At 41.8% G+C, this 12373-nt stretch overlaps 1 protein-coding gene across 4 annotated transcripts in view; it reads right to left on the bottom strand.

Annotated features, from left to right (window-relative positions):
* The window catches only part of ARMH4 (armadillo like helical domain containing 4), a 308570-nt gene that overhangs the window by 195685 nt on the left and 100512 nt on the right, over positions 1–12373 (bottom strand). For all 4 annotated transcript variants that reach the window (XM_082275044.1, XM_082275043.1, XM_082275041.1 and 1 more), the window contains one exon: positions 4500–4757. In XM_082275044.1, coding sequence (XP_082131170.1) covers positions 4500–4757 — 258 coding nt within the window. The remainder of the gene's footprint in view (positions 1–4499; positions 4758–12373) is intronic.

Genomic DNA, 12373 nt, shown 5'->3' with positions numbered 1-12373 from the left:
CTGTAACATACTACAATAAAAGGATTTTACAGGTAAAACAAAATTTCTAACTTCTTAATCAGGACATAGGCTCTTTAAGTATTAGGCAATCGGGATGTCCAATAGCAGACCAACTGAGAGGCGGGCAACATAGCAAATAAACGTCAAATGGCCCACATAAGAAACAGGTCAAAGAGGGGCTCAAAGAAACTCAGAATAGCTTGAAGCACCTTACACCCAAAACTAGCATCAGAAGAGGCCTAAACATCCACTTGGTAAAACAAACTATGAACGGAAGACCAGAAGACTTCCTTGCAAAATTGGAAAACATGCTTGATGCTAAAAAGCCCAAAAAGCACTAACTGATATGGGGGAATGTGCTCTGACGGGAAAGAGTGGAACCCTATACTGTAAACTATGGACTTAAGTGAAGAGACACTTAATTCATCTGGAAATAGTGGAGCAAGAGGCAGAAGAATGACAAAGTGTGTCCAACTGTCTAAAGGAAGTTGTAGTGGAAGGGTAGACTCAAACAGTGTGTACCATGTCAAAACAGTTGAGAGAAATCTCCCTAAGAAGTTTGGGAGTTGGACAAAGAGAGAAATGCATATCCTGATTAAGGTGGAAGGAGGAAATCATCTTAGGAGGAAAGGAGCTCCTCTGCAACTAAGAAGGGCTCTTCACAGGACAAGGAACAAGTAAAAAACAAAAATATAAAGGAGTTTGCTTCTCTTAGAGCCAAGAGCTTCTCTTAGAGCCAAGAGAAGACAAGCATTCACCTAAAGACACGAACATAAAATGGAGACTTTCTGGGAATGGATGGGGGTTATATAGGGCTGTCTTTACAGTTTTGTTTGCCAGTGTCCAATCACCTGAAGGAAGCTGCATAACCCAATGGTCTAAGCCCATGACCTCCTTCTCTGGGAAGGTGGATCGGCAAGCCCAGAACACTGGTAGCCAACCCGCCATCCCACAGCATTAGAGTGGATGGAACAGCAATGGAGGAATTAAGTGGCTGCGAACGGAGTAGGAGCCGCATAAGCCAATGCTTCCTCAATAGCGCAGGCTCCTGTCCAAGGCAAAGTGCATTTTGGTATCACTCTGTAAGGACTGGAACCTTTCTAACAGCCAGTGAGTAATGCCAGCAGAAACCAAAATAAAAAGGTCAGTTTATTAAACATCACAGGTTAGCAATGGGCATATTATGTATTAGACATCATAGTTTTGCAATGGGCATAAAGAAGGGTTATTAGGCTTCTTACACACTGATCCGCTGGTCCAGCGCAGTGCACCTGCAGCTTTCCTGCGAGTTAGCTTCACTGAGCCATACACTTCTACTATATCCTGCGGGTTTGGTGCACTTTCAAAAAGTGCACCACACCTGCAATATATAATGGTAAACTGCAGAAAACCTGCAGGAAAGCCATAGGTGCAGTGCAATACACCCGTAGTGCGGGTAACATAAAAACATTGAAACCGAAAAGTGATGGCAGAAAAAGATTGTGTAGTCCATCAGATCTGCCCTATTTTTTTTTTTTTTTTTTACAATTTTTTTTTCTTTTTCCCCGTTAAATTTGTTGTCTGAATATAGATCTATGTTTATCCTAAGCATGTTTGAAGCCATTTACTGTTGACTGTCTCACTACCTCTGCTGGGAGTTTATTCCAAGCATCAACTACCCTTTCAGTAAAATAATTAAAACTGCAACTGGGTTGCACTGGGTAAACTGCAGCTCATCAGTGTAAAAGTAGCCTTAGGCCCCTTTTCACATGACTGGTCTGATCTGGTCGGTGTGTCCGTTTGCTTTCTTTTTGTGAATAAACAGTGGGTAAACAGCCAATGGGGATTGGTCCCACAGAAAATGATGCTCCTGATTGCTGTTTAAAATCTTCATTATGCTATCATAATAAAAAAAAATTCACATTTTGAACAATTTCATTGTGGCCCCCTGACTGGTTACCAAATCATTTAAGCAGCCCTCACTCTTCAGAAGGTTGAGCACCTCTGGTCTAAGACTTAAAGAGCTTGTGTCCTGTATTGTATGGTTACGAAAAAGTACATTGATATTTTACAAATCTTATTTACTATACTGTATGCAATTAAACTAGGAAAAACACAAGTGTCACTATGCAAAACTTTCCAGTTTAGGATACACACAGTAGAACCGAACACATGCTTCCAGCATATTGTATGACCTCAGTTTACATTTCATGCATATTTCTCCATTACCCACTAAATTTCTACAAATGCAAACAATTCACCAACTGAAAGTAAGTGAGTCAGTGCTCACTGACATTAGATGAGATTTATATGTGATTAAATGGAAATAAAAATAAAAGTAAAAATATGCAGACTGATAGGAACAGAGGAAAATAATAATAATGAAAAGATATTATGGTGTTTTAAGTCCATGTAGTCCATGAATAGCTGAGAACCACAGAATAAAGAGGCCAATGAGAAAAACGGCAGGTGGTGACTGGACAGAACACACACAAGATAGCAGCTTCTTGTTGAGGTATGGGATTCCCTCAAGAACAGAAATAAATGGAGAAAACAGGGTGCCATCTGAACAACTTGCAGACTGCATGTAGAGGTGCCGTGGTATCATGTGTGGTAATCTAAAACTGTAGACAGGGTGGGCTGTAGGACTGCTGAGGATGTCTGGACCCGCTGAAGAGGACAACTGGGGGCTTGTGGCATTAGCACACTCCAAGGCTGCCACCGCTGAGAGACCGAAGATAAAACGGCCTAAGAGACCACCGCTCACACAAGTCCAGACCCACCATATGAGAAAGCAAGAAGACGGCGGCATCACAGGCTCTCACACACCACTACTGGCTGCAACAAGACAGGAAACACAAGGTTGTGGCCCACCTCCTTCCCAGCTTGTTAAAGCCGATAGTGGTGTGAGAGCCTGTGATGCCGCCATCCTCCTGCTTTCTCATACAATGGGTCTGGACGTGTGTTAGCGGTGGTCTCTATCGGCCCGTTTTATCTTCAGTCACTCAGTGGTGGGAGCCTTGGAGTTTGCTAATGTCGTTAGCCCCAGTTGTCATCTTCAGAGGGTCCAAACATCCTCACCAGCCCTCCAGCCCACTCTGTCTACCAATTTGGATTACCACACACGATACCATAGCACTTCTACATGCAGTCTGCAAGTTATTCAGATGTAATACAAAAAAACTATCAGCGCAAACCCAATATATGTGATAAAATAACTCAACCTCAATTCACTGTGCATAAATCAGGTGTGTGAAAGTATATAAGTGGTATCCGGCAGCATACACCAATCGTGTTTCACAAATCACAATAAACTATAAATCCTACCAAAATGTGATGCGCCAGAAATATAATAAAAAAGTGATGACTTTAAATACAATAAATCATATCCAGTTCATAAGGCACATAGCAATGTGTGTGCTTCCAATAAAGTGATATGAAGAGTGTCCCCGTATCCAATTGAAGAAAATCCAGTGATGAAAACAAGTTGTAAACACCAATTAGTGAATCCCTCCACCAGGTGAATTAGCCTCTCACCTTCCTAAAGGACCCAAACGGGCCAGCAATCACATGTATCATGGATCAGACTTCCAGGAAAGAGCCACACTGTATTGCACCTCGAGGGATCCCGGGACATATAAAAAACAGATGAAGAAATCTAGAGCTCTCTGCTTACTAATAAGGGTGTGCTTTATTAGAGAAAGGCAGATCAACTCACATTTGTTGGGCACTCAGCCGTGCCTGCTGTATAAGCGATGTCAGCGATCTGTTACCAGAGAGAGACTCTGCGTCGGCCACGCACGCTCCGTCCCCCTATACGCGTTACGTCGAGCGTAATGCTCCCCTACCGAGGAAGTCAAAGGAGCATTACGCTCGACGTAACGCGTATAGGGGGACGGAGCGTGCGTGGCCGACGCAGAGTCTCTCTCTGGTAACAGATCGCTGACATCGCTTATACAGCAGGCACGGCTGAGTGCCCAACAAATGTGAGTTGATCTGCCTTTCTCTAATAAAGCACACCCTTATTAGTAAGCAGAGAGCACTAGATTTCTTCATCTGTTTTTTATATGTCCCGGGATCCCTCGAGGTGCAATACAGTGTGGCTCTTTCCTGGAAGTCTGATCCATGATACATGTGATTGCTGGCCCGTTTGGGTCCTTTAGGAAGGTGAGAGGCTAATTCACCTGGTGGAGGGATTCACTAATTGGTGTTTACAACTTGTTTTCATCACTGGATTTTCTTCAATTGGATACGGGGACACTCTTCATATCACTTTATTGGAAGCACACACATTGCTATGTGCCTTATGAACTGGATATGATTTATTGTATTTAAAGTCATCACTTTTTTATTATATTTCTGGCGCATCACATTTTGGTAGGATTTATAAGTTATTCAGATGTAAGTGGATATTGGAATAAAGTGTCGCACTGACCTGGCCCCCTGCTTTCTCCTTTTAAAGATTGTTACAGAGACGACTTCCCCAGCAACTATAAACAGATAACAGCAGTCTCACTTACCAAGTCCTTGGTTTTGTTGCTCCCACTCCATGGTGTCAGGCACTTGATAAGCGGCTCCCTCTATGAGAGCGACGTTGCTATCATCTTCCAGGGGTTCTTGGGAGGACAGTCCAGGGAGAGTAAAAAGAGGCAAGTCAGAATCTCTCTCTGCACTGTCATCCACAGAGTCATTATCTTTTTCATCGTCCTCCTCATCTTCATCTTCATCCACCTCATCATCATCTTCATCTTCCTCATCTTCTTCCTCCTCATCGCCTTCTGTGTTTGGGAGAATAAGCAAAGATGGGAAGAACGGTTTATTGGTGGTGTAAGATGTAACAAAAATGCTTGTATCTGAAAACTGCCTATCTATTGGTGGTACATAGAGTAAACTTTTGTCATATATGAGAATGCACAGTGACATAACTAACGTATTTGACACCCAGAGGGAACATTTTTTAACACCTCTTCCTCTATAAATGTATTTTTTTTTAGTAATAGAAATAAACCCACATACAGTGTATACAAGTCTGTCTCCACTTGCAGAGAAAAAACTCTATTAAATAAGCATCCACTCACACATCAATATCATGTAAGTACTATAAAAGCACAATATGTAATTCCAAGTGGTGGTTCATCCAAGTCAACTGTTTTAGGTTTTATGACTCACCCATGCCACAAGGTAATCCTGGAAGCTAAATACCTTTTTTCGGTGTACCCTAATAAACGATGATGAAACACTGATCCACTTTATAATTTACAATGGCAGCACCTTTTTTCTTTTTCTTCAGCACACCCACCCATCTATTCAAGAGAGGTCACTAGAGCTCATTTCTCAAATTGTTAAAGGGTATCTTTCGTGGATAAAAATAAATAGCAAATAAAAAAATAATAGAGTATACAATTGCGATTCAAGTCATATTGTGATTGAATTTTATTAAAAATGACCTTTCCTTTTCAATCTGCAGTTCGGTAATTTTCTGTAAAGTGCAATGCATAATGGCAACCTGGAGGTGATCTGTACACAGAAACATCATTTCCTGCTTGCGTGATTGACTCACTGATTTTCCCAGAAGTCTGCACTAAAATACAAGTCAGATATCAGGCATCCCCTGCAACTAAAATTTAATTTTTGGTGAGATACTCCCAATAGGAAATCACGTCAAAAAGTATGCAGGCCCAGCAGATTTCCTCAGAGTCCTGCTAGTGCACAGCTGATTAATAATTATGATGCCACTTCCATTAGACTCACTCAGAAGAGTTAAAATCCTTGTAATGTACAGAGATCAACCAGAGGGGAATGTTTTTTCTCAACAAAAGTGGAGGTACTCTTTAAATAAACTGCTGATATGTGCCTGGGACAAACTCATGGGAAAGTCTCAGGCTTCTCCCTTTTAAGACCCTTTCAAACTTTTATCCTAAGGGTCCTTTTACACCTGTCCGATCCGCTGACGGACTCCGTTCTGCTCAGCGGGGGATCGATCCGCCCATGCCCACTGAGCAGGCGGATGACAGCTCCGTCTCCACTCTGTGTGCGGAGATGGAGCTGTCAGATCCCCGCTGTCCTCTATGGGGGAATCGGATGAGAACGGACCGCCTGTCTGTTCTCATCCGATCCCATCCGCCAGACGGATGGAAAGTTGTATTTGTGGGGAAAATTGTATTAGGGTACAGCGCCGCACAATCGCACATTTGTCAGTTAAAGTAACGCAGTGCCGAATTGCAAAAAAATGGCCTCGTCATTAAGGGGGAAAACCTTCCGGTCTAGAAGTGGTTAAAATAAATATATCTAAAGGCATATCTTTACATTAACCCTATATCTGTAACCTTATTGCACCATTCCTTACATACATAACTATTACCATGGGACCCCTATAAACATCAAATCAAACTCCTTTGAATCCTTTGTGTTGGTTGCTGCCATCTAGTGTCCATTTTTGAAAGCTACCTCCTCAATCTTATATTAACCACCAGATCCCAAGCAACCAAAACTGCCATCAAACTAAACTAGGTGGAAAAAGTTCTGAAATTATTTATCTTTGTCTCATTTTTTTTTTTTACATCACAGAAACCTGACATTTTAACAGGGGTGTGTAGACTTTTTATATCCACTGTATGTGTATGTATGAATGTGAGCTAGGGATCTTAGATTGTAAGCTCCTTGAGGGCAGGGAATGATGTGAATGTAGAATATAAAGTATATGTATGGTGCTGCGTAAATTGATAGTGCTATAAAAGTACCTCTAAAAAATAAGTACAGTTGCACAGCAGTTAAAAGAGCAGCGTGCAGCCTTGGTTTCATTTGATGACAGATCCTATAAACAATTGCTATATAGGTTGAGCAATAGAAAATTTTCAGTATTTTGCATTGACGCTTTTTTACTTCAGCTAGGATGCATATCAAGCACAACTCCTGCTGTCCTCCTGTAAGTACAGGTAGCACTCTTGTCCTCTTCCAATTGACAATGTTCATGAAACTCATGTTCTATCATCTTAACATAACATAACTCACAGAGGAGGGACCAATGCCACTCACGGAGTGTCTTTATGACTCATAGCAGGATTGGCACTGCAGGTGAAACTGCAGCCCCCAACATAGATAAAACGGGTGTGCTAGACGCTATAAGTCCTCCTTGAATAAGTCTAGATTCCATTACATCTCTTGAAGAACAGCAGTGGAAAGACAAGTTGTATTTGCAAACTTTCTTGAACTTACTGAATAAATGGAAGCAGCTAAGGCTTGTCACAATGTACTGAGCATCAAGGCGCATGTCTTGTAAGATATTTATCTGCCGTGTGCACAGAAACCTACTGACAAAGATTTTTCTCATGCAAAAACCCAAGGCACAGAGCCTTCAATTATTACCCTCACTCTTTCACATATGTAGCCAGACTGGTTTAAATGTAGAATGACTACTGAATTCAAGCACCAAACGTTTGATGAGCATGGAAGCCAGAGTGCAAAGAAGCATGAAAAAAAGACAGGGGATCAATGAGGCAGCGGAGCAGTTAGGAGAAGTAATGGCACTGTGACAACTGAGTGACAACATACCACTCGCCAGTTCTGCACGGTTGAAGGGAAGATGTAGCATGCAAGCCAGCAAACTGAATAAAGGCTGAATAAAAAGAGAGTGGTGCCAATCATGAGAAAACTGCACATCAAATGAGATGGAAAATAATACATTCAAGCAAAAAGTAAACTGGGGACACTCCTGCTAAAGCTACACTGGTCCAAACAAATACTACTTAACTGACCATAGAAAAAAGCAGGGTCCGTATCACTGCTCTAGGCCCTGGATTCTGGGAGGCAATGCACAGGCTGTCAGTCAGGGGCAGTAGGTACTGCTCTGGTTGACATAGAACCAATGGCCAGTGATCAGTGGAAGGTGGTGTGTTGAGGACCACTGAAAGGTGTAGATAAAATGGTGGTAAAATGGCACATTCTACAATCCTTTAGAATGTTAAAGAATGTGCAAGATCAGGAACACCCTGCCTCAAAAATTCACAAAATTGGCTGCGCAACTTGTTGGCACTCAAAAGCTTTTTTGTCAAAATCCTGCCAGTCGGGCCCAGATCAGCAGATCTGAAAAAACTGATTTATTCAAAGCTCTGTGCCTATGACCCAGCATTTTGTTCCTCCAGCACTACCAGCGTTCTGTACAATGTGTGGATGTGCCAGGCCGGACACACAAGACCAGATACTGGCTACTCTGCCCTGTGCACCAGGCTTACCCTCTACATAAATGCTAATTATTACCAATACTTTTCTCTTTAGAAGAGCCCTAAATCTGATGGAAAACAGAGTGGAAAAACACAGACCAGTTTGTTCCTTGACATGGCTCTATTGCAAAGAAACACAAAGCTATGGTCCCACTAGAGCTGCACGATTAATCGTATGAAAATCGCGATCAAAAAAAAAAAAAGCCTCCGGCAAACGACTGTCAGCAAAGTCTCCCAGTAACTATAAACAAAAATGATTACATTGTATCTTTTCCTTCCCTCTTCCAGGGAGAAAGGAAGTTTAACCTCTTAAAGACTGGATCTTTATCTGACATTTGTTGCTTGCAAGTTAAAATCAGTTTTTTTTTGCTAGAAAAGTACTTAGAACCCCCAAACATTTTATATATTTTTTTTAGCAGAGACCCTACAGAATAAAATGGCGATTGTTGTAATATTTTATGTCACACTGTATTTGCGCAGCAGTCTTTCAAATGCAATTAATAGACTTTAATGAATAAAAAAAAAATGCAACAGTAAAGTTATCCCAATTTTTTTTGTTACACAGAGAATCATGAGAGAATCGTGATCTTTATTCCAAGCTAAAAAATCGTGATTCTCATTTTGGCCAGAATCGTGCAGCTCTAGGTCCCACCAAAGCTATGTAAGTTAATGTTAATGATGGCTACATTGAAATATATGGTAAATGCCTTAGAATTGCTGCATATAGCATTCTGGGGGCCACACCTGGCCTTTGGCACTTGATGTGTAGCCCTTTAAGTGCTCAGTAGTGAGAGATAGAACACTGATTTGCAAAGGAGCAGTAATGGCAGTTTCATGAAACATGTCCCCAGTCTCCAACAGCACCTGTAGCATTTCCCCAGTCTCTGACCATCAATTTCTCTGTCTGCAATCACTTACCATCTCTTCTAGTATGTCTTAAGTCTCCAATTTTCCTTTCCTACTATGTTTTCAGGCACTGACCATCTCTGCTAGTGTGTCTGCAGTCTCTGACTATCTCTGCTAGTGTGTCTGCAGTCTCTAACCATCTCTGCTAGTGTGTCTGCAGTCTCTGACCATCTCTGCTAGAGTGTCTGCAGTCTCTGACCATCTCTGCTAGTGTGTCTGCAGTCTCTAACCATCTCTGCTAGTGTGTCTGCAGTCTCAGACCATCTCTGCTAGTGTGTCTGCAGTCTCTAACCATCTCTGCTAGAGTGTCTGCAGTCTCTGACCATCTCTGCTAGTGTGTCTGCAGTCTCTTACCATGTCTACTAGTGTGTCTGCAGTCTCTGACCATGTCTGCTAGTGTGCCTGCAGTCTCTGACCATGTCTGCTAGTGTGTCTGTAATCTCTGACCACCCCTCACTAGTGTGCCTGCCATCTGTGACCATTTCTGCTAGTGTGTATGCAGTCTCTGACCATCTCTGCTAGTGTGTCTGCAGTCTCTGACCATCTCTGCTAGTATGTCTGCAGTCTCTGACCATCTCTGCTAGTGTGTCTGCAGTCTCTGACCATCTCTGCTAGTATGTCTGCAGTCTGACAGTCTTCTGTAGCATTACATATACTGAATATTATTGTGCATCCCTTTGGTTTTTTCATAGGCAACTGCTGAGGCCCCTTATACATCTTAAGTTGAAGACTACTGCTAAAGCATGTCTGTACTTTTCCCAGAATAGCACCTACTATACACGTTGGACTACATTGCTGTTAACATAAATCTGACATGAGAGAAATATAAGGGGTTCTTTGCTGAATTCCATCTGAAAATGCTAACTTTCTGGCTGGGTCAAGGACCCTGCAGAAGCATGCAAATCTGGAAAATCTGAGAAAAGTTAGAAGTCCCGATTGCTGTACCTGTTCCATGTCTATAACTCAGAAGCAATAGGGTCAGCATGGTAGCCAGAGAACAAGCAATTTAAGTAGGAGTGATCAACAATGGCAGCATCAATGCTTCTCTCATGACAAATGTTCTTTAAAAACAACCTATGCTGGACAAATACCTGGAATGCCCTGAGTACTTTTTTATTCCAAAAATACTAGCTGCTCTGTGAGCTTTAACAGCTTGAGTTATCCGGTTAAAACAAGTGTGCAGATAATGAGTTGTGACTTCATTGTGGTTTCACTTGCTGGGGCAGTCATTTGAGATGGCCAGGCAACTATGTTACTCAGACACGCTAAAAAATGGCAGTGTAAGAAACAGCAGACTACGTAGTTCGGTCAATAAAGGATTTCTTTATAAATCGAATTAAAATATATGCGACGATGGCAAATGCAAAATTACAAAGTACAATAACTATGTAATCTTTGCAAGTATATACTGTATATTTATGTACATGCATCATTTGTTAATGCTGACACTGCATTACTGTCTGCGTATATGTTCTGATGCAGAGTATTTGTTTGTGTCTAGATACGAAGGTAGTTAAGGTGGTTTGTAGCGCCATCTGCTGTATATGAAGCAGAAAGCAGAGACTGGAAAAATTAGCCGTTTTCATTTTCTCAGCATTGATAGGAAGATTGGCAAAAAAAAAATGCCTGGCAGTATTAAAACACTTTATTATATGATGGTACTGCAATAAAGCTCCTCATATGGAGGTTATAATCAAATATCTCATACCCAGAAATGCTTGGGGAGCTGAAGTACAGCAGAAATTCAATTGTAAGCTCTAATGATACTGTCTATGGATACCTCCCATCAGAAGAAGGCAAAGTACTTTTTACCAGTAAGCATTAACACCAGCACAAAAAAAAAAAAAGAAGAGAATTCACTGAGACAATATAGAATAGTGACCACCCTGGCAGTTTGTTGTTCTGATTCCTGGCCACCCCTCCTCTGCTGATCCTATGGGTCCTTGTTTGAATGGAAGATGGTTTACAGCGTCAACAGCAGGTTTAAATTCTACAGATGTTTTACTGTATTTTCTGGCATATAAGACTACTTTTGAACCTCAAAAAAATCCCCCAAAAATGTGGGGTCGTCTTATACGCCGAGTATAATATCTCCAAGGTAACCCAAGTATAAGTATTACCGGTAGATGTAATCTCTCAAGACGCTGGCTGTGTGGAAATCCTGTACCGGTATACCGTATGTACCGTAGCTTCGGCTACATACAGTATACCGTGCTGAGCCAATCAGGGAGAGCGATGTATTCTATTATTGAATGCAAAGCCTGCTCTCTGACTCTGCCAATCCGAGCAGGCTTTGCATTCAATAATAGAATACATCGCTCACTGTGATTGGCTCAGTGCGGTACACTGTATGTAGCCGAAGCTTGAGATTACATCTACTGGTAATACTTATACTTAGAGTATCTTGGCGATATTATGAGAGATTACATGTATTACAGTACTTGGGGTACCTTGGAGATCTATGAGAAATCTGATGTTTTTAAATGGTGTTGCCTTGCTTTGGAAGGGGGGTAGTCTTATACGGCGAGTATTGCCCAAAACCTATGTTTTAACTTGAAAATTATGGGGGTCGTCTTATACGCCCAGTCGTCTTATACGCCGGAAAATACGGTAACTGTCCCTTTGCTATAAAGTGTCCCTGATATTAAAAAGACACTTAGGCCCCTTTTACACAGGTGAACCGTTCAGATCCGCCTGTCCGTTTTTTGTTTTTTTTTGGCGGATCTGAATGGATACCTCATGTATCTCTATGGGGCATCGGATGTCAGCAGAGACATGTCCACTGACATCCGATCCGATCTGTCAAATCTGGATGGATGGAAACCCTATTTTCCATCCATCCAGCGGATGGGATCGGATGAGAATGGACAGACGGTCCGTTCCCATCCGATTCCCCCATCCCCCCATCCGATTCCCCACACAGTGCAGAGAAAAAAACGGAGTCCGCCTGACGGACTCCCTGTGTGAAAGGGGCCTTAGGACCACACATGGACCGTTTTTCTGTTTTTCATCCATCCGTTGACAGATGAAAAACAGACATCAATGCATCTCTATGAAAACACGGAAGTAAATGGATGATCTTCTGTTTACATCTGCTTCCGTCAACACATTTTTTTGGAATGGATCAAAGCTCTATTTTTTTTTTCATTAGGAAAACGGATTGCACAAAAAGCTTATGTAAATGGACAAATGGTCTGTTTTTGCATGAAAGAATGGCTCAGGGACTCAAATGGTAAAGGACTGTAGGTGGCTGATGTAAAAAAACTGAT

This window comes from Pelophylax lessonae (genome assembly GCF_965119305.1).
Source record: "Pelophylax lessonae genome assembly, chromosome: 13".
Lineage (NCBI taxonomy): Eukaryota > Metazoa > Chordata > Amphibia > Anura > Ranidae > Pelophylax > Pelophylax lessonae.
This window is presented reverse-complemented; position numbering and strand designations above follow the sequence as displayed.